This window comes from Molothrus ater, chromosome 5, assembly GCF_012460135.2.
Source record: "Molothrus ater isolate BHLD 08-10-18 breed brown headed cowbird chromosome 5, BPBGC_Mater_1.1, whole genome shotgun sequence".
NCBI classification, from domain to species: domain Eukaryota; kingdom Metazoa; phylum Chordata; class Aves; order Passeriformes; family Icteridae; genus Molothrus; species Molothrus ater.
Genome location: NC_050482.2, coordinates 39,276,849 through 39,297,259, shown reverse-complemented (window position 1 = coordinate 39,297,259; position 20,411 = coordinate 39,276,849). Strand labels below are relative to the sequence as shown.

Below are 20,411 nucleotides of genomic sequence, written 5' to 3'. Positions count from 1 at the left end.
ATAAGGAAGAGAGCTACCAGAAAAGATACCACAGGATGCTGTCTGTCTCAGCATAGACCCAGCTACCACATAGCCACATCTTTTTCTACAGCACAAGAGCATATGATCTTCCAGGCATAGAAATAGGTAATGAAATCATTAGAATTTATCTTACTTAAAGCATTGGAGATATCTATCTCTATCTCTATCTCTATCTCTATCTCTATCTCTATCTCTATCTCTATCTCTATCTCTATCTCTATCTCTATCTCTATCTCTATCATCTCTATCATCTATATCTATACACATACATATACATATAGTATCATATCAATAGGGACCTTGGATTTTCATACATCAAAGGAAAGATAAATAATAAATAAAGTCACTGTGTAGTACATTTAAAACTGACACTAACCTGAGTATATAACTAAAAAGTTATTCTGCAGCAGACCCTCTAGAGATAAGGTAATTATGCTTTATACACAATTGATAATTAGTTTGAATGAAACAGAACTTCAATACCTCTTGAGAAAATAGGTTTAGTGCTTTGCTTGATTACTGGTTTAAACAATGAACAACAATTCAAAAACAGCAAAGACAGTAGACAGACCATAACCATGATCTATGTATGTAAAGTTAGGACTAAATTTTCCCCATGTACATATTTATATTTTTGTACTATTTATAGCTTTCTAAGCAAATGCAAATGCTGTCTACTTTTCTTTAACATCTAATCTCAGTTTTATTTCTCTGACTAACTTTACAGCATCATCTACTTCTGCCACCTTAATATCTAGCTCAGACTCCAGGTTGTTTAGAATCTGTGGAACAGCTAACTCAAGCAGAGTTTCCTATGGGCCTTCACTAGCAAATTCCTTACACAGAGAATACACAGATAATGTCCTCAAGTCTGCACAGATACCACTTATAAATGGTAGGATTCACTTCATCTAATTTTTTATGTTTAAATTTTGCACCAAAACCAAGGATGTTGTGTGAAGTTTTCAGTAGTCTCTTAACAGGTACCTCCACAAAGGAGTCATCCCTGACTAAGACAGGTATCTCATATATATATGGTAATGTATAGATAGAACCTCTCTCTTCATTGCCCATAGAAGTAATCTAGTTGGCTGTGTTCCACATAGCCAAATTTTACATGGAGCAAGATAGGATCCAGCATAACTGAAGGTAAATCTTATTATTTATAACCATCCCTTTTTTGTTGTCTGACATCTTTTTAAATATTAAAAAAAAATATTGTGAGAACAAATCTGTATTAAAAGCCCACATTGTGTTTAAAGTCCTCATGTATTTGTCAAATTAAAGAAAAGCTGTGAATTTTGATCTGTATAAAGTAGAAAAAAAATTACAAACCTGCTTCAAAAGTGGAGACAATTACAGGGGAACTAGGCTTGCCTTCTAGGACTGCAGCATTAACATCCCCCGTAAAGGCAATGATCACTACAGAATACCTTGTAAATGCCTTCAAATCAGAAATTTCTAAGATTTTATCCTCCTCATTTGTCTTCAAAAATTGAGCTTTATAGTTGTCATTATCCACCTGTAAAAAAAAGTAAAATATAAAAAAAAAAGTTGTTACAAGGCTTGAAACAGCAAAAGCAGGAAATTATTACTTGAATATCTTATTTAAGTTTTATTCTTCCACTTCCCTAGCTAGTTATATAGAAGGGTTCACAAGGAGTCTCTGGATCCCAAGCATACAAAGCTGTGCTGGGGAATACACTCCCATCTAACCCATCTGCTGCCTTTCTGGCACTTCATGTACTTTGTGGTTAAGGGAATGGGCTCTTTGGTTGGTGCTGTCTCACACCAAGCAAACAGGAACCAATTTGGAGACACTGGGCCAAGGCAATTATAGTGACCTGAAACAGGCATCAAACTAGGCAAAGATCCAGAAGATGAACATCTATATATCAGAAGATTGTTTGGAATACAATTAGAAAGTTGGGCAGCAATATATAATGTTGATACAACAGTGGAAGGTGCAATTCTTCTTTGGATTTATGAATAGAAGCTCTTTTTTATGAGAGAATTGGGAAGGATTAATCCTCCCAGCAGAAAACCTGGAAAGCTTTAAGGTTCATTCTAAAAATGGGTGGACTATAGGAGACCTAGTAATAACTTTAAAATATAAAAAAGGTGTTAATAAACTGAAGATAACCCACTGTCTACAGTGCTCAGAAGAATATAAATAGAAATTTTACTTACACAAAAACCAACAAGAATTAAAAAATGCACAATCTGCATTGATATACCTAAAAAATGTAACTAAAACCATGACTATGAATTTAGTTATAAGCTAAAATAATATATTGAGGGTTGCTGAGCAATTTTCAGCACTGGATATTATGTGAAAAAGACAATGAATAATTCTTGAGGAATATTTTAGGTACACTTGTTTCTGTGTTAGAGCAGGCTACAGGTTGTATTACATTGTGGACACCTCTCATCTTTACATCTCAAATAATCTGTAGTTCTGTAGAAAAATCTCCTGTGTTGAACTTCATATCCAATTAATCACTTCTAATGGTATCTTCAAAAACAAGAAAAAAATGGGTGCTTTTCTAGTGTTTCATCAAGTATCAATTACAAAATTGTATTTATGTATATTCACACTGCTTCAGTTAATAATGTTTTTATTATTGTTTCCTCAGTGTGTAATTTGAAAAGAGAATTAGGTAGCTGTACAGTAGTTTTCCCACTGAACAAAATCTGTATTAAATGCAGCTGATAAAACATTAGAACAGCTCAAGCATACCATTTATTTGACAGATAGGCATATATCCCCACTGAGAATTAACCTGAACTAAACTTTCTGATGAATTACACAGACATTCATTTCCTGGGATGGCCATCAAGAGCTGAAACATTTTCTTCTTTCTGACTATCAAGAATCTGGCATATAAATATTTATCCAACAGCTAAAGTACAATCACAGCACTACATCATTAAATTTATTCCTATTCTCCATGAATTTTAATGGTTAAGTTCCATTTTCCTTACCTATTTCCAGGAATATTTTATTGAGAAGTACTTATTCAGAATTATAGTACGACAAACTAAAACATGACTAGGAGGAAAAATAATGGAGTAGTTTTTATCTTTTCTGATCCTTAAAGCTGCAAGGCACATCCTAGTAATTTAAGCAGAATCCTAATATTCCTATTCAGTTATGAATACTACTTATTAACTTTTAGTATATAACAGGAGAAATCTGAATTATTCTGTTCTATGATGCTATTTTTATAAATATTTAAAGATACTCAGCTGAGAATAAGAACAAGTAAAATTACACATACTGGAACTTTGTGGAATTTGGAGTCTTCATAAAACTTTCCCACTGGGACAATAAAATATATACTAAAAATTTCACTGAAAAAGATTGGGACAGCTTTACTGGTCTTTAGGAAGGAGAGGTTTGTCTACTAAAATTCTCCAGAACTGGCACCTGTAGTGCCAGTCATTAGACTGACAACATCTAATTACAGGGAATCCATAAACATAAACCTGGTTATCTGAAATACACCTTGAGAAAAACCAAAAAAATCACTTTGTAAAAACTGGTCCTCCAAACTGAAGATTTAAAACAGTTTTTAAGTTCTTTTCAAATGCTGGCAAGTTCACACAGAACATTCCGTAGATCATCTTCATTCAAGAATTTTATTTTAACTTATATTGATAAGGTATTTATACTATTTATAATAGTATTTATACTATTTATAATATTTTTTATTTATACTATTTATAATATTTTTAGAGTGTAGATTGGGATGATATAATTGATAACTTTGGAATTATCAGACAGAGAGGAAATCGTTTCAATGCAAATTGATAAAATATTAAATCCAAAAAAATTCAAGCTTTGAAAACTTAATTTTAAGTTTTATAAAAACCATGAAATGTTCCCCTCCTGATGCACTAAAATGCTGCTTAGTCAAAAATGACAGGAATTTTTTATAAGGAAGAAGTCTTCTCTTAATTTATTAGAGAGGAAATAAAACTTGCTATATAGTTTTTAGTGACCTACCCGTTGGGCCAAGCAATCATCCCTGTAAGTCCTCCCCTTGCCATACATCCTTCATCCTGCCATTCTATTGCTGCACTAAGCATGTTCAGAACTGAGCAGATTTCTCTCTGGATGTTGTACAATGAACTTAGAGGAAGAGAAGATTACAGGACTACACATTACTCTCTCTTGTAACTTTTCTGAGTAGCTTAAAAATATTTGGTATTTTTTTACTGATCTCCTTAGACATTTTGATAGCAGAAATAGCTCAGCATTAATATATTAGCAGATCAGTAATCCTTATGACAGATTCAGAAAAATTAAATATACACACATAGTCTTATTCTCTTCTCAGAAAACTTAACTTTGTGTTTAAAGGCCTTAAATAGTTTGAAGTAGACTTTAAATTTTTTTCCTACTATCAAACTGAATGATTCAAAATTTTTGAAACTGTAAACAGCAACATTGCCTAGGTAACATCTGGTAAGCTACTTCTTATTTTCACTTACGGCCCTGTCTGTATAATTCCTGGCAGAACATGGAACTTATATTCTACTTCTCATGGGCTTGAACTTAGAAAGATGCCTATCTTGCCACAGGGCAGGAAATGGGATTTATTAATGGTGGGCTTAAGGCGTTTTGTAAGCGCAGTAGAGAATGAAAAGAGAAAAGCCACCAGAGTTTTCCTCTTATGTCAGCTTTTTTTGGTTATAAAGATCAAGGAGAAAGAAGTGTTATTACTGTGCTACCAAAATAGGACTAATCTGATGGACAGAGCGCCAAGTGCAAATTGGGAAATCTAGCTTGACTTTAAGGTTTGCCCTCTGGTGCTGTGTAACTTGGTACAAGTAATTTCCTTTTGCTAGGCTCTCCTCTTTGGTTTGTAAAATCACTGTGATGAACATTTCCTTCCTTTGAAGAAGAAAAAGTCATTATGGTTAAAAAGAGGTCCACTTCCACCAAGCTCAACTACTATTCTCCTGTGTGCATTTATAGATACACTTTTTTCCCTCCAAGATCTCTTATTAGCACATTTTTTTAATATTAATCAATTATTTTATCTCCTATTAATAAATGAATAAATGTACAATTAATTCTTATGTGGAATTTCTGTGGAAATAGACACACTTAAATGGTTTTCAACCCACTTATGTCTGTCCTGCAATTTCTATTTCTGTGGTATTGATATCCACAGCCATCTGTATAAGCACTGAGTAAAACAGAGTTGCCTTACTGAGGTAACATCTATGAGGTAGCTCGTTGGTCCTGTAATGATGGCAGGTTCACTCCAGCTGACATTAATACTGTGAGGAGATGTAGCTAAAACAGTCACATTTTCTGGAGGACCATCTGGAGCTGTAGGAAAAAAAAAGTGTATGTGAATGAATCATGGCCAACAAAGTGCACAAAAAATAACCCAGTCTAATTTTAATGGCCAGTAGAGGTTTGAAAATAAAACTTTATCTCACAATTAAGATTACACACTGCTTAAATAACTATAATTTTTCTCTTTTTTTCATATAAAAGTCACACCATGTGATTTAGAAATACATCTTTCATTATAACCACTACAATTTTTCTAGAGTATGGACTGCCTACGACTTCATTTCAAATTGAGATTATAGGGTTATTTAATTACAAGTTCTTTATAAGTATTTCACATGACACAGGCATAATATATGCAAATATTTATCCAATAGTCAAGTATAATATATTTGCTTATGACAAATGAATCATTCCAAGAACAAGAAATTGTGAAAAGACATCAAATTCTGAATGCTAGAAAAAATTTCCAGTAGTATCAGAAAGTAGAAGTAGAAATAATTTTCTGCATTTCCTTTCAATTTATTCTTAGCATGTTGAGAAAATGCAGAAAACCCAAACAAAAGAAGTGGTAAGAATTGCAAGAGGACAAGAATGCTCACATTAAGAAATGAGATTTCCCTAAAATTTCCATTTGTTGAGGTGATATGTGAATTAACCTAGTTATGTCTTATTCATGAAAAAGAAATTTATGAAATCATAATAACAACTCAGCAATTCTCTGCAAATTGTATTATTTTTTCATAATAACCATTTAAATTTCATGGAAATGAGATTTGGAATAGAATGACAACAGATTTGTAGATAATCACAGAACTTGGCTCCAGGGTGCCTTGCTTTTGGATGCACTACAAAAAAAAGACAACTGTGGAAAGTATCCCTGAGCAGCCTGGTAAAAAACAAAAAGTATTTGTGTGTATTTCCACAACCTGACTTCATTGTGCCTTCTTTTCAATCTACCACAAAAATATCCATATCAGTCAGCAGTATATTATAAAAAATTACTAAAGCGATTGTACCTATGCTAATCAGAAGATGCAGTCTCTTTTCTCAAACAAGATTAACACATGAATATGTAGTTTTCCACTATTAATCATTAGGTAAGAGGGCTAAATGAGGAAAGAAATTGGAGGATGTAAGAGGCTACTTAGTTCTTCAGGAAGAACACAGGGTAGGAAAAAGAAAAGAACATGGAAAGAAGTATGTAGCTGTTGCAGTTATCTGTGAAAGATTAATGAGGAAAATAATAAAATTTTGCACTATGGAGGCGAAAATTTGGCACCATCGTTGCAGAATAAAAGAGAAATATTTGGGATTAGGTAAGGTGCTAAAATGAATTTGGGATGTTGGATACAGGAATTAGATTCCCGTGCTGGGATTAGCAGGAATATACAAGACTTTATAGGCAGGATCAAATTCAACCATTGGAAGCAGTCCCCAAAAATACTGAAGAGCATGGAACAAATGAATGGAGTGTAACTGAATGAACTGTGAGTGCACATGAAGGGTGGCAAAAGAGGAGAGTGCTCAGAGAAGGCTGGCTGTTAAGTGGGGAGCTACAAAAGATAAAACAAAATACAAGGGAAAGCATTGTCCCTGAAAATTAGAATAAGCACAAATTCTATTTTTCAGATAATGCATGTCAGGCTTGTTACCAAACACCCTTTCAGTGTAAACAATGCTTCTAGTAACTATGGCAATGATATTTATCAGCTTTAATGCAAAAGGAAATTTCTGAAAAACAGTATAAAATTATATATGTATATATACAGCTTCTTGGGCCTTAGTTTTCATGCGAACCAAGTTTCCAAAGACCATTTTCCATTGTTTTTTATAGAACTAATGGACTCTGCAGTTATGCATTAGATGGTGTGAAATAATTTTAAAGCATTATCTCATCTACAAATTATACAGTTTGCAGTTACTTATATGGTTAATTTCCATATACAGTTTATATGTGATACATTTGTAGATATTTGCAAGAAAATTCTGATTGAGTATGCTATATTTAGTTACTTGTCTAAAGTACATCTAAATATTAATACATGGTTTATTTTCATTATGCAAAGTAAAATATCAGACATTAACCAAATCATACTGAAATGTAGGAATATTTTTTCTGAAATTACATGTATAACTGGGGGGAAAACCAGAAAATGAAAGGTATCTGACATGTATTATGTCTTACAAAAAACATCTTTTTTTAATCTGTGTTTGATTCAGTGGATGACTGCCGCATTCTGATTTAGGTTTGTTTGTGAAATGAATCTGGTCAGTATGAAGCCATGATATCACTACCCCCTTTCTCTTATAAATCACAGCAATTTACTCTGGAGAAATGACCTAGTCTTATTCTCTCATTCCCCCATAATCCAATCACTTCCTCTCATAAGCACTTTTCTCCTGGTTTTCACAATAATGCATTTTCTGTAACTAATAACCATCATTTCCTGATTATCATGCTTCTATCCTTGCACAGGAATGTGGGTCTTATGGAGGTCAGGGTCATCTTTCCCATCCATCTGTGTCCTGATGCTAAGGCAGCAGTTAAGTGTGTTAGTTTGAAGATAAGTCTGGATAGCCCATCATTTAGCATAATCTTCAAAAATAAGACTGAATACTCCAGTTTTCTAACAGAAATTCATGCTTGCCAGTTTGGTTAGGATCAGCTCCTTTTTTTCCCTTTCCCAGCAAAAATAAAGTGTGTGCTTCAGTTATTTAATTTTTAATCATCTAGGTTATTTTTATGTAGTTTTGAACAGTTATATCTTATATTAGCCCATAATTATTTTCAAATATTTACTTTTGAGGAAATGTAACAAAGAGAAACACATTCTCTCAGGCAAAGCTTTCCAGAAGAAAGAACACATAACAAGACGTGAAATCTCATTACTTTTCATCACACAGAAACATTTCTTTAATAGTACCAAGCAACTGGGTATCAGCAGGGATTGGGAAAGAAGGCGCTGAAAAGAGAAGCATAACCCTCTGCCCCATGCTTGTATGTCCTGGCCTTCATGGGACATTCAAACATCTGGGATTTTCCTTTGTACCTCAGTGTATCCTGGCATTAGGGGACTTGGCAGTTGACCAAAAAGCGTTGCATTGTGTAACCGTATGAGATCCAAAATGAGGTCAGCTCATTTTGTGTCATTCATTTTCCATCTAACACTGACCCTCCACGATTATTTCTCTCTCAGAAAACCTAAGTTCAGCCAATCTTGTTCTCCTCATAAATGTAATAGTGAAACTTGGGGTAAGTGTAGGGGTGAGGGAACAAAGTTTCCGTAGCTATGGAAAACATTTCTTGCCCTTTCCCTTACTGTGATACAACACTGTGATCTTCTGTGCTGGTAACTATATAAATCTAAGTTATGATGGAAATATTTAATCTTGTAGAATAGATTTGGCTCTTGGGCAATCAATCAGCTAAGTAATAATGGTGCCATCACACTACTTTATGAGACAGTAAGACAATTCCTGTGAGATTAATCTGCAGGATGGAAGGCTGAATAGTTTATCTGTGTGATGTGAGAACTGAGCTGCATTAGCAATCCGTAGTATTTTCACAGAGTAACTTTATAACCACTCTCAGTGCAGAACACTAACATTATTTTTTGTTTGAGACTTGCAAATGAGTTAGAGATTCTTGAAAATAATTCCTATAGCCTTACATTTTTCTTCATAATGAACAACTGAAAAAAACAGCTAAGATCCTCACCTTACACCCTGGATAGTCCGAATTATTAGGTATTTCTGCTTTAGCACAACAATCAAATCCTCAGAACTTGTAAAAAACTTTTAGGAATTATTTTATGTAATTTCTGCTGCTCTTGAGGTTTCTTCTCTTTATATTCTGGGAAATGAGTCTAACAGTTTTCACCTTATATGCTCCTCCTGAATATGATAATAAAAAACCTTCTGAATATGATAGGTGAATATTTTCTTTAGGCTTGAGAGAAACACAAATTTCTGAGAACCCTATGAATTATGAAAAAAAAAATCCTTAAACTATTATTTCACAACAAAGGTAACTTTACCTTTGGTAGAAACAATGTCTTACAGAGGCACTTCTTGAAAATCAAGTGAAACAGTGCCTAACTTCTGCCCTCAAATGTGCAAACACAACTCCCATTGATTTTATGGGCTAAGTACTCAGGGTATTTTACATAGCAGCTAAGCACTCTTAAGCCCTAACAGACCAAGTATATTGGCTGTGTATCAGCAGGCTAATCCAGAGGATGCTTGGCCCTGTTCATGAGGGAAAGGAGAGGGAGATCAACACCTGTTTTCTGTTACAAGGCTGCCCAGAGTGCTGATTCTGCTTGGTGCATTCTGAATTGCTCTTTCCTGCTATAGGCTTACGTAGCCTTTGCAAAAGAAAGAGCAGAACTGAGGGGATTTCTAACAGCAATTTTAAAAACTAGGCTTTGAAAATTATGAGGTACCTAGAAACCTGCTCTTGCTAAAGATCAGCCAGTGCTCATGGAGGCTCCTAGCACTGCTGAAGCATGACAGAGCTGCCAGCTGGCTACTCAGATGTGTCATGTCACCTTTGTCTTCTTCCTCCTCCTCAGCTGATTGCCATTACCCCAGAAAAAGACCAGTGCCCAGACATGACATTTGGAATAGTGCCATGCTGCCTTGACTCCACAGCGGTGTGTTTATAGGCAGCTTATCTCCTGATGTGTCACCAGCCTAAGTCGCAGGAAATTCATTGCTGCCTACTTCCATCACCACAGATACAGGTCAGCAGCCCCAGACACTGGGCTGGAAGAACTGGTGGAACCTTTATAATTTCTACCCCACCACTTGTAAACTATCTAATAGAACACACAGAGGACGTGTGGCTGAGAATAGCACTGAATTGAAATAGAAAGGGCTCATGCAGTCTATTGAGATGTTTATACTTTGATCTACCATCTTCTCAGTGGGGCTGGATAGGAAAGTAGTCTCTCTTAAACCAAATCATCACTCTCTGAAGAGGAAATCATAAAAAGCATCCTAACTGTATGCAATTATATGTGTTTTCATTATCTGCTTCCCCTTCCAGTTTACATCCCTAACTTTTTTTTAACTCCACAACAATTTTTCTTAAAGTATTTGCATACATCAGCAGCTGAGTTCTATCATTTTGATAGTACAAAATCTCCCCAGAGCTGCTGGCTCAAGAGTTGCTCAAGTTGTGGAGAACTTCTGTAATGTATTTTCTGCTCCATTTGGGTTTGTTGGGTTTTTCTTTCCCTTAATTTAAAATGTTGCACTGATTTACAGGCAGAGCTTCCCCATGAGTCACTAGACAAAGAAAGTAAGTGCACATGAGAATAACTCTGCAGCTGATTCCGGCACTTCTCAATCCAAAGGACTACTTCTGAGCTTTATAAAAAAATCAGGCTGTTATGATGTTTACTATCACAGTGTCCACACATCACATGATTATAAAAACCTGAGTGGGACAAGACAAATATCTGGACCGCTGAGTAGTCCTTGGGTACACAGCTCTTTAAGTACCTGGTAGCTATATTATTATTATTATTATTATTATTATTATTATTATTATTATTATTATTATTATTATTATTATTATTATTATTATTATTTTGAAAGGGGAAATTACTAAAAGAGCTGTGATTAAGTCAGGCTATCCATGGTGATTCTCAGTTGTTCTACAGAGGCCAGATCTCAGGTATTCTCTGTCCTAGGATGGCTGCAAACTGGTAGGGAAGATCATATATTCCCATGACAACTGCCTAAATAATTTATGTTTCATGTCCCCTTCTCTCAAATATTTTGTGCTGACTTATTTATGACAACTACCTCTTCTCTTCCTTGGAAACTTAAATCCTCAGCTGAGGCATGAGAGTTCTAATATGTGTCAAGGCATTCCTGTACATGTTTCATGGCTACTCTGATTAGTAAACTCTGTAGGTGCATATGGTTTTAGAAAGAAATCTTAATCCCTCAGAAACTATTGCTTAAATTCCATTGCCAAAAACACACAAAAGAATTTCAGGAAAGTTTTACAACTTAATGAACAGACTTTTAGTCAAAGAATTTAAAGAATACTTTTTTCATTGGCACACCCCACAGGTGAAATTGTATTGAAAAATGGCATATCAACTCATACCAGCAAAAATTCAGACTTACCTTGTCTACACATCTAGTACAGCTACATGACGATTGAAATACTGTTGGTTAATCAGTAAATATAAAACAGTACACAAAATACATTGAAATATTAGTAAGTATTAGGTATGTATACCTACCACACAATTTATATTTTATATATATATATATGTATAGTAGGTCAGGAGTTGTTATAAATCCTTATTGACTTCACCAGTATTGTAGGTCTATGAAGAAATAACTTCAGCAAGAGTTCTTGTTATTTAAATGAACATCACATTGTTATAGAGACATGGCAGACATCCTTACTTACAGCCAGGAAGGGTTTGAGTTGAAATCCAAGGTGAAGAACTGCCATAACCAACATTTGTACTGGCAGCAACAGCAAATCTGTACCATCTGTATTTTTTCAGTTCATACACTGTGTCTTCTATCCAGCCATCCATGACATTTTCATGTAAATACTGATGCATCTCATATTCAATACATTCCATAGCCTCCCAGTCACTGCAGTGGATGGATTGTAGCTGTGTGGTAATCTTGTAGTTTTGAAAGTAGCCAAGGATAGATTTTGGTGATCTCCAATGCAAGGTCACACTTGTTGATTGCACATTGGAAAAAACAATATCTCTGGGTGCACTAGGAACTATAGATTAAAACACTTGTAAGAGACCTTAATTCGAATGAAAGGTGATTGCAACTATACGAATTTTCTCCACTGTTGAAAGCATATTTTAATAAGCATATCTAAAGACCAAGATTCAAATTAATATGTTTAATAAGCAATATTTCCAATGGCATAAATCACAGTGTACATATTTAGGTAGCATATGTTTACTATAGCTTTTGAAATAAAGAAAAAAATTCTTGCAGGCATGGGATGTAGGACCAGTGTAGAGAGATGTGACATTTCTATTGCTACTTTTGGGGCACTGTCTCAGCTAATGAAGGGAATATTACACAAAGTTATTTTTCTATGTCACACATAGCATGTTTTACTGTGGGTTCTAACTGTGGGTTCTTCAGCCCTTATTTAGAAATATTCATGTATCTCCTTCTCTCTTGCTAATATATGAAATCCTCACACAACACATCAAGGTAAGTTTTGTAAATCTCCTTTTTCACCTTCTGAATGAAAAGTATCAGTACATGCGATATCTTTGTCTGGCATTATAGAAGTGCTTTACAAGAACATTAAGAGAAAGAGCTGAATAAAAGATAAAAAATAAATTTCCCATAAACTTTGCTTCCACTTATTTATATGAAGTTATATTCACATCCATGAGACAGAAGCAGTGCATATATGTACATATTTATGCATGTACACACATTTACTCTGTCTATATTGAGTCAGCAGCATACTCCCAGATTTCACAGACCAGTTGAACATATGGTTTTGTGCTATATCACATAGTCATAGAGAAAGCTAATATTATCTCTAAGACTCTGTAAGATAATACTAATACTCTCTATGGCAAAAAACTGTGCAGAAAAATCAGCTCAGAAATCATGTGTGCACATAGCTTTAAAGAGTGCTTTAGAGTCTTTGGGGGAAGAGGTATCACTGGTAAAAGAAAACACATCATACATCCTCAAACTGAAACTGAAGAAATCCCAAGGCTTACATAAAGAGGAAAAGGATCCCAGACCAACGTTACTGGGGAAGAGAAAATACTCCTTTTTCTTTTCTTTCAGCCCTATGGGAATATCTGATGTTTGCTTTTGTCTGCAACAATTTGTTTATTAAAATTATCACAATATAATAAGATAAATCTTCTCCACTAAATATGGATATTTACAAGAAATATAAATTCTGAATCAGACAAAGCTGTGTTGATGAAAAGGTTGAGAAATTAAAATCCCTTCAAATGAACCCAAAGCAGGTGGAGTCTGCAGGAGAGGGAGTAGGCAAAGAGCCATAGGCCATCTCTTGTTCTTCCACTGAGCTCTCATGCACAAGTACCCAACACCCCAACATGCAACAGCCTCATAGGCCCCCATCTTGCTACACACTAACCAGACACAGAACAAAACCAAACTATATTAAAAAAATCTTTGCTAAAGACAACTTCCATCATCATACTCCATGCTATCAAAATTAAAGTTGTTTTCTCTGCTGCTATAGCATGAAGATAAGTACAGAAAGTAGTAAAAAATATCAAAACATGCAGTACCATTCTTGCTTGCTCAGATTTGGGGATGTAATACTTAATTTACCCCCTTTCAAAAAGAAAACTGCAATATTGTCATAAAAACTATATAAGCTGTATTAGCTATTTTTGTAAATTACAAGAAATGTCCTAGTTCGACTACTGACTTTATGGAAAATAAAGGCAGAGAAATACTACATGGTTAGTAGAAAATACCTGTATTTTTCTTCCATAAATCTTCTATTCTGCTGTAATGTAAGCTGTTAATATCTGTTAAGATACTGCAAAAATTTGAGTTCTTACACACTCAAATATGATAATGATAAAATGTGGGATAGAATAGAAAACTACTATTGGGCTATATTCCAATACAGATACTAGGGTTTGTCATAAAGCAGATAGTAACTGGTTAGTTGCTGAGTGTTAGTAGGAAGGTGGAAATATATACTTTCACTTGCTGAAATGTGCAGCTGGTTAAGCCCTGGCTAGCACAACTGCAGTCTCTGCACCTAAAACAAGGCAGGTTAAAGAGGCTGGTCACAGACAAAGGAAGAGCAATGCCCATGATCTAGACACCATGGTGGCCTTTTCTTCTTAAGGAGAGTACCTGGTTCTCTTATTTTCAACATGCATGATGACATCAAAAATAACCAAGTGTTAGCAATTTTGCAGTAAAGAAGGAAAAGACGCTTGGCTTTCACAGAACTAGAAATTGTATCAGGCAAAATGGTGGTGGCTTTGATTTGTGGGCTCTCTGGCAGACTAACAAAATTCTAATAAATCCAGCCTCTATGAGCCTTCCTTGTATTTGGAAAAGAGACAAACTCACTGAAAGTGGGGGAAGAATGGAGGGCAGAGAAATGATGTTTCTCTTTCTATCTGTCCTTTTTCCAACTTACTGCTGAGGATGCTCATACATATTATCTTCACAAGGCTGAAGGTAACACCTGGGATTACCCCAGTAAGTAACACTACATGAAAACCACCATTTTAAAAGATAAACTTGCAGGTATCCTGATAGCAGACAATCAGACAAGCATTTCTTCTTTGACACAAAAGCTTGGATAACTATTTTCTGTTGTCTTTTTTCCAGTTTATGAAGACCTATATAAACAAAATATTTGTAACCTAAAAATCAAGAGTCAGTCAGCAGAATTCACAGTAAAATTTTCTCTCTCATTCCCTAGACAGACCTTTAAAATGGAATCAGAGCCTTAAATGTTAGTCAGTTTAAAATCAAGCTAATTTTGTCTCTTTCCTTACCTAGGCAAATCAAACATAAACGTAATCACTCATTGGAACAAATGAAAAGATGTGACCTGAAACTGCTGCAGATCAAAGATGTTTGGTCCTAGGGCCCCAGTGAAGAGCAGTGACACCCAGTGGCACAGTGTCTCTTGAACTTGGTGATTGTGTTCAGAGACAATTTCAAGACAGATATGCTATTGGGTTTCAGATACAAAGAGGATTACAATTACTCTAGCATGGAGAATCAGATTTCCATTCCTCAAGAATGACTAAAATTCCCCCAACTTTTTCTCTCCACAGATGGTACTGATTTGAACAAATCATTCCATGCTTCCTAGAGTAATCATGCAGCTTGTCTAAATTTTCTAAACATGACTTAACTATGATGAAGTGATCACTGTTCACACTAAAAATTATGGAAGCCAGAAACTGCATATTTTTCAATTATTATTTCAGGTTACATTGGAACTGTATAAAGACTTATCAATTCTTATACACTGACAATTTGATATGTACCTAATGGGAACTGTATTATTGATCCAAATTTCTAGAAAGGTGCACTGAAAGAAAGGGCATGAGAAAGGTTATGATTGTGGTATTGTAAGTAACTAATTGCTGAGGACTGTTCTCTGATTGGCTAGTGGAAATTCTCGTCCTAATTCCAAGTTTAAATTTCCCAAGAATCATACATAGGATCCCTTAAGTCTCATCACATATCCCACAGTCCTTCCCTATTGTATTATGTTTACTATAATTCAACTATCTCTGGGAGTAGGGAGTTTTTCTAAGTCTAAAACATTTGGTGCAATGTACTCCACCTAATTTTCCATTTAATAGCTTCTAATTCAGCTTTTGAAAGCCAGCCAGGGAGCTGGCAGAGAGGCTAACCATGAAATGCTGGTGAATTCAGTTTCTGGAATGGAAGAGGAATGAGGTATTTTCAGATTCATCTCCCATTGTTCATATGATGCCTAAATTTCAATGCAAACTAACTGAAATCAGATCCGCATGGGATTTTAAGCTCCTAAAACCTATTTACATGACTGAACTCTCACTGAAGTTGACAGAAAGTTACACACCTACATAGACATTAGTTTGGCAGATCTCAGCCCTATGCTTGTCTGGCTACAATTCTAATCAGTCCTTCCAAAGCTGGTGGACTGCTCTGGAGTAAGTTTTTAATTGATAACATAAATAAAAGGAAATGCTTGGTAGAAAAAGCACTAGCACAGTGGAAAGACTCATATCAAGTTAAAATTGGCCAGCAGAACTGGTTTAAACTAACAAAAAACACTTGGTAGAAAACACCTTGTTCACAATGCAAAGATAACCTGAGGGCAGCAAAGGACACATACACAAATCTACTGAGAAAAGAGAGGTTATGGCGTTCTGTGGAGACTTTTGTAGAAAGCAACAACTACAGCTGCACAGGCTGTGAACAGAAGACAGTAATATGATATGGCATAGTTCCTAACAAAGTTAATAAAAAAAAGCCTGCCTACAGAACAGCTGCTTGTAGCTGGAGTTTGGATGAAAAGGACTGCGGCAGCCTAGAAGTCTGTTGGGCGGAATTAAGAGCGTCAATAGGAGGAAAGTGAAGAACAAAGTAGAACCGACAGCAGTAGGCACACACCAAAAAAAGGCTTCAGAAAATAGAAATAACTGAAAAGAAATATTCTTACTGACTATCTCTATTAATTTTTTAAAGCTTAGTTACACAAATGAGTTCCATGGGTTAAGCTGATAACCCTGATCATACTAAATACTAATCAAGTATAGAATGCTAACTTCAGGAGGAGTCATCATGATACAAAGTCCTGCTCAGAATGAATAAGTACATCCTGAATAGGACTCAAATTATTTTGCTAACATAAAAATATAAAAAACTGTAGACTATTTTTCCCATGACTTGGGATTGACATTATCAGACATGCTTTAAAGGAAATTGCACAGTTGAGAGCACGTCTTAAAAGAGCCTCTATGGACCATGTTTCTCAGCCCTTAGCAAATTAGAAAACTCAGTGTCCAACTGTGGGATCTAAGTACTGAAAAATAAAATCATGCAAATCTAGAGAGAAATGCACTTCTTTAAACTGAAAAAGAGTAGTGAAAAGCTACCTGTACTCAAGTCTTAAATGTTCAGCCTTCCATTAAACTAAAACAGTCTGCTATTCAGTAAACATTTGTGTTTGACCTGTAGTTGCTATCCATGACAGCTTTGTACATATATGTCACCACGATTTCTTATATAGTAATGCAGAGTTGACCTAGTCCCTACAAAAAAAGACAAAAATTCCTTTATCCTTAGCTATATGAATCATCTAGTTTATCAACCTTCTTATAAAAATCACACCAGTACAATTTCACTGGCAGCAACCAAGTGATACTGCATTTTTCTAGTGAAGATTTTCCATCAACCTCAAAGCCATTAACTTAAATTTGGACCAGACAACTAATCATAAGATGTAAAGAAGTCCAAATGACATAAAGAAAATTACATCTGGGAAAAAATTAGTCATCTTGGAAAGAAATGTTTCAAAGAATTCACTCTGAAATTTTTACTGGATGATTTTACTTTAATACAATTTCAAAATGTGAACTTGCAGAGGGATTGAACATGTGAAACACACCGCCCTTTTCTGCATTAGTGACAGGGGACACTGAAGCTCTGCCATTTCCAATACAGTGGCTCTTCAGCAGGCTGATTCCTCAGGATAACCAGGGCAAACCATCTGCACTGCACATCCTACTTGCAGCCCTAAGAACCCCTTGAGGGCATGGGTTTAAATATTCTTCCAGCGCATCACGGTCATCTGTCATTTTCTTCACTACTTAATGAGGAAAATCATGTAACTCCAGTTCAGAGCTGTCATGAACTGCCAAATCCTGAGAAAAGGATTTATGGTGAAGGAAACAGCATTTCCTTGGATGTGAAGAAGGCTTTAAGCTCTTGCTATGCTTTGTGCTTCTCAAAGGTCTTGATCAAAAAAAGCCCACATTTTCCAGTGGGAACTTGCATATTGGAGATACAAATCCAGAACCTTTCGAGGGCAGAGTGTAAAGACATTTTGTGCACATGTAACAAAAGATGATGCTAGTTTGCCACCTCCACACCAAAAGACCTGAGAAACTTTCCCATCACCAATTCCTTTAGGCACTACTCTTATTTATTCAGAAGGCATACTTCTGTGTAAAGCTACAAGTTAATGGCCTGGAAAATGAAGCCCAGATTAAATGAAAAAGTGCTTCTTGGGCAAATTTCTAGCCATAACCATATTTCTTTTAAATTCAAGTCATCATGAATGCATCTCTGTTTAGCAGAAAACAAATGGTAAGGACTGTACCAGAGTACAGTGGGGGCCTCAACCTATTCTTAGACTGTGTTCAGGTATAATATCAGGTATGACTAGCAGTAAGGGGGAGAAGTGGGGAAATTACTCTCTGTGTCTTAGTACTGCAATCAATATGATTATTAGTCTCAGAAAACAGTGAAAAGTCTATAAAGTAAAATCTAAATGAAAATATTTAAAGCAGAAGCAGTTTTCTTTTTATTACTCAAGCTTTGCATACCTCAAGTGGTTTTTTAATTGTTCTGTTTTTATTGTAAACTGAATGACTGTTACACTTGTCCCAGATTTGTGAGTTAACTGAATATTCACAGATTTAGTTTGCCTTTTGGAGAAGCTTCCTACTGTTTAATGTCCGTCTCTTGCTTCTAAAAATTCTTTCAACCTTAATGAAATTTCATTTTAGTAAGTGCATTATCTTGAAAATAATCCAAGGATATATATTCAGTCATAAAATCCTAACTCATTTATGCATGTATATGTATAGTATATTATCTTTCATATCCCTTATAATGTATTTAATCACAAACTAATACTATCACTACAAAGCTGTCAGCTTTTATAACATACTGCAATCTGGCAGAGGTGGACAATGACAATGGAGCTAGATTAGACAAAAAACACTACTAATCTCCTCATAAATTTAAGTTTCATGATTGATGTTTATTTTTACCCAGATATGAACAAATTTACCTCAAAAAAGGCAAACAATCTTGCCAAGAATTTAAAGGTCAAATGCTATGCAGTGAAACACTGAGCCAAATTCGATTTCACTTTATGTCAGAAATAAATGCATTGTCAGTGACTCAGTGCTGGCTACATATTCTGTGACTAATCTTAGACCACCATAAATAAGAAGCTGACAACAGCTATAAAACTGTTTCCATTCCCATCCATGAATCTCCAATTCCTAGTATCCAGTCACTACAAAACAATTCATGCAAACACACAGCTAAGGAAATGTCCTAATAATAACTAGTTTGTTGTAAATATGACTAAGCAACAACAAAGCAAGAAGGGTCAGTGCAGAGTTTGTGGCAAAAAGTACATGTGTTATAGTATAAATCCTTCACTTAGGAAAGCTCCTAGTGATAAGACACATGAAACAAATGTTACAAAATACAGAGTGTAATAAAGTGGGTTTTTTTTTTTTCCCTGCTAGCACAATTCCTTATAACATGGACCATAGGACACTACCAGTCTCTCCCTAAAGCCCATGGTTAATCCACAGCTTTCGCAGTCTTTCCTCAAGGACTAATTAATATCCACTCCCAAATTTCTCAGAAATCCCAACAATTAACTTTCTCAAAAGTTAATTCCCTAAAGAAGTGTCAGGCTTCTTTAACACCGCTAGAAGCCTTTCCCCCATCCTCCAAGATCCAAGGAAATCTCCTGTTCTCCTCTGTTACCAGAGGGTAACATCCCTCCTAGGCAGCTATCTCAAAGTCTGAACTCCATGTCCAGGTTCAGTCTTGCTCTGGCTCTGAGAGCTGGCTCCTCAGCAGCCATGGTGTAAAAGAAATCTTTGAGTGTTCTGACTGCATTTGAGAAATGTCCAGAAATGCAGGAACATGTATCTAACATTGAACACAGCAGCTCAGCTCACTACATTATTTCCAGCCAACACCGTAAAATGTTGAGTAAGAGTATGCTCATGTCTGATACTTAAACAATGCCTTTGCCTTTTCAAAATTGGATTTTGAGCCCTGCTGATGAACAGAAGTTTCTGAGCAAACAAGAGGACAGATGAACCAGGCATAAGTCTTAAATTGCCAAGGTTCTGGAGACAGAAGGGGACTATCAGGGATCACAAATTGGCAGCATTTGTAGGGGAACTGCTGACAAGGAAGCCAATTTAGGTAGAAAATTTTCATCAGAAATGTGTATGAATGTGCCACATCATAGTTCAAATAACAGATGTGGCCAGGCTTTAGTGGGATAGACTGTATCATGAGGAGGGGCAGTCATCAAAGTACAACCCTGGTTATTTTCACAATGCTGGCCAAAATATGCCAGCAAGGGGCTTGTCCTTATTTGGAGCTCATCCATTTAATCTGGAACCAAAGCAGCAGCAGTCCAGCTGACAACACAGACGTGGTCTAGATTCATTCAGACATTCACATCCACAACTCTAATTTTAAGAAATTTGGAAATCAAAGCTCATAATGGAAGACCAAGGCGTTGTGGAGAGATCCACAGGAGGGATCC

The 20,411-nt window shown here is 35.6% G+C and overlaps 1 protein-coding gene across 1 annotated transcript in view; it reads right to left on the bottom strand.

Annotated features, from left to right (window-relative positions):
* PTPRQ (protein tyrosine phosphatase receptor type Q) overlaps positions 1–20,411 on the bottom strand; it is a 99,725-nt gene that overhangs the window by 36,032 nt on the left and 43,282 nt on the right. Inside the window, exons 26-28 of the mRNA XM_036401032.1 lie at positions 11,772–12,104; positions 5,244–5,365; positions 1,357–1,543 (exon numbers count right to left, since the gene is read on the bottom strand). Coding sequence (XP_036256925.1) covers positions 1,357–1,543; positions 5,244–5,365; positions 11,772–12,104 — 642 coding nt within the window. The remainder of the gene's footprint in view (positions 1–1,356; positions 1,544–5,243; positions 5,366–11,771; positions 12,105–20,411) is intronic.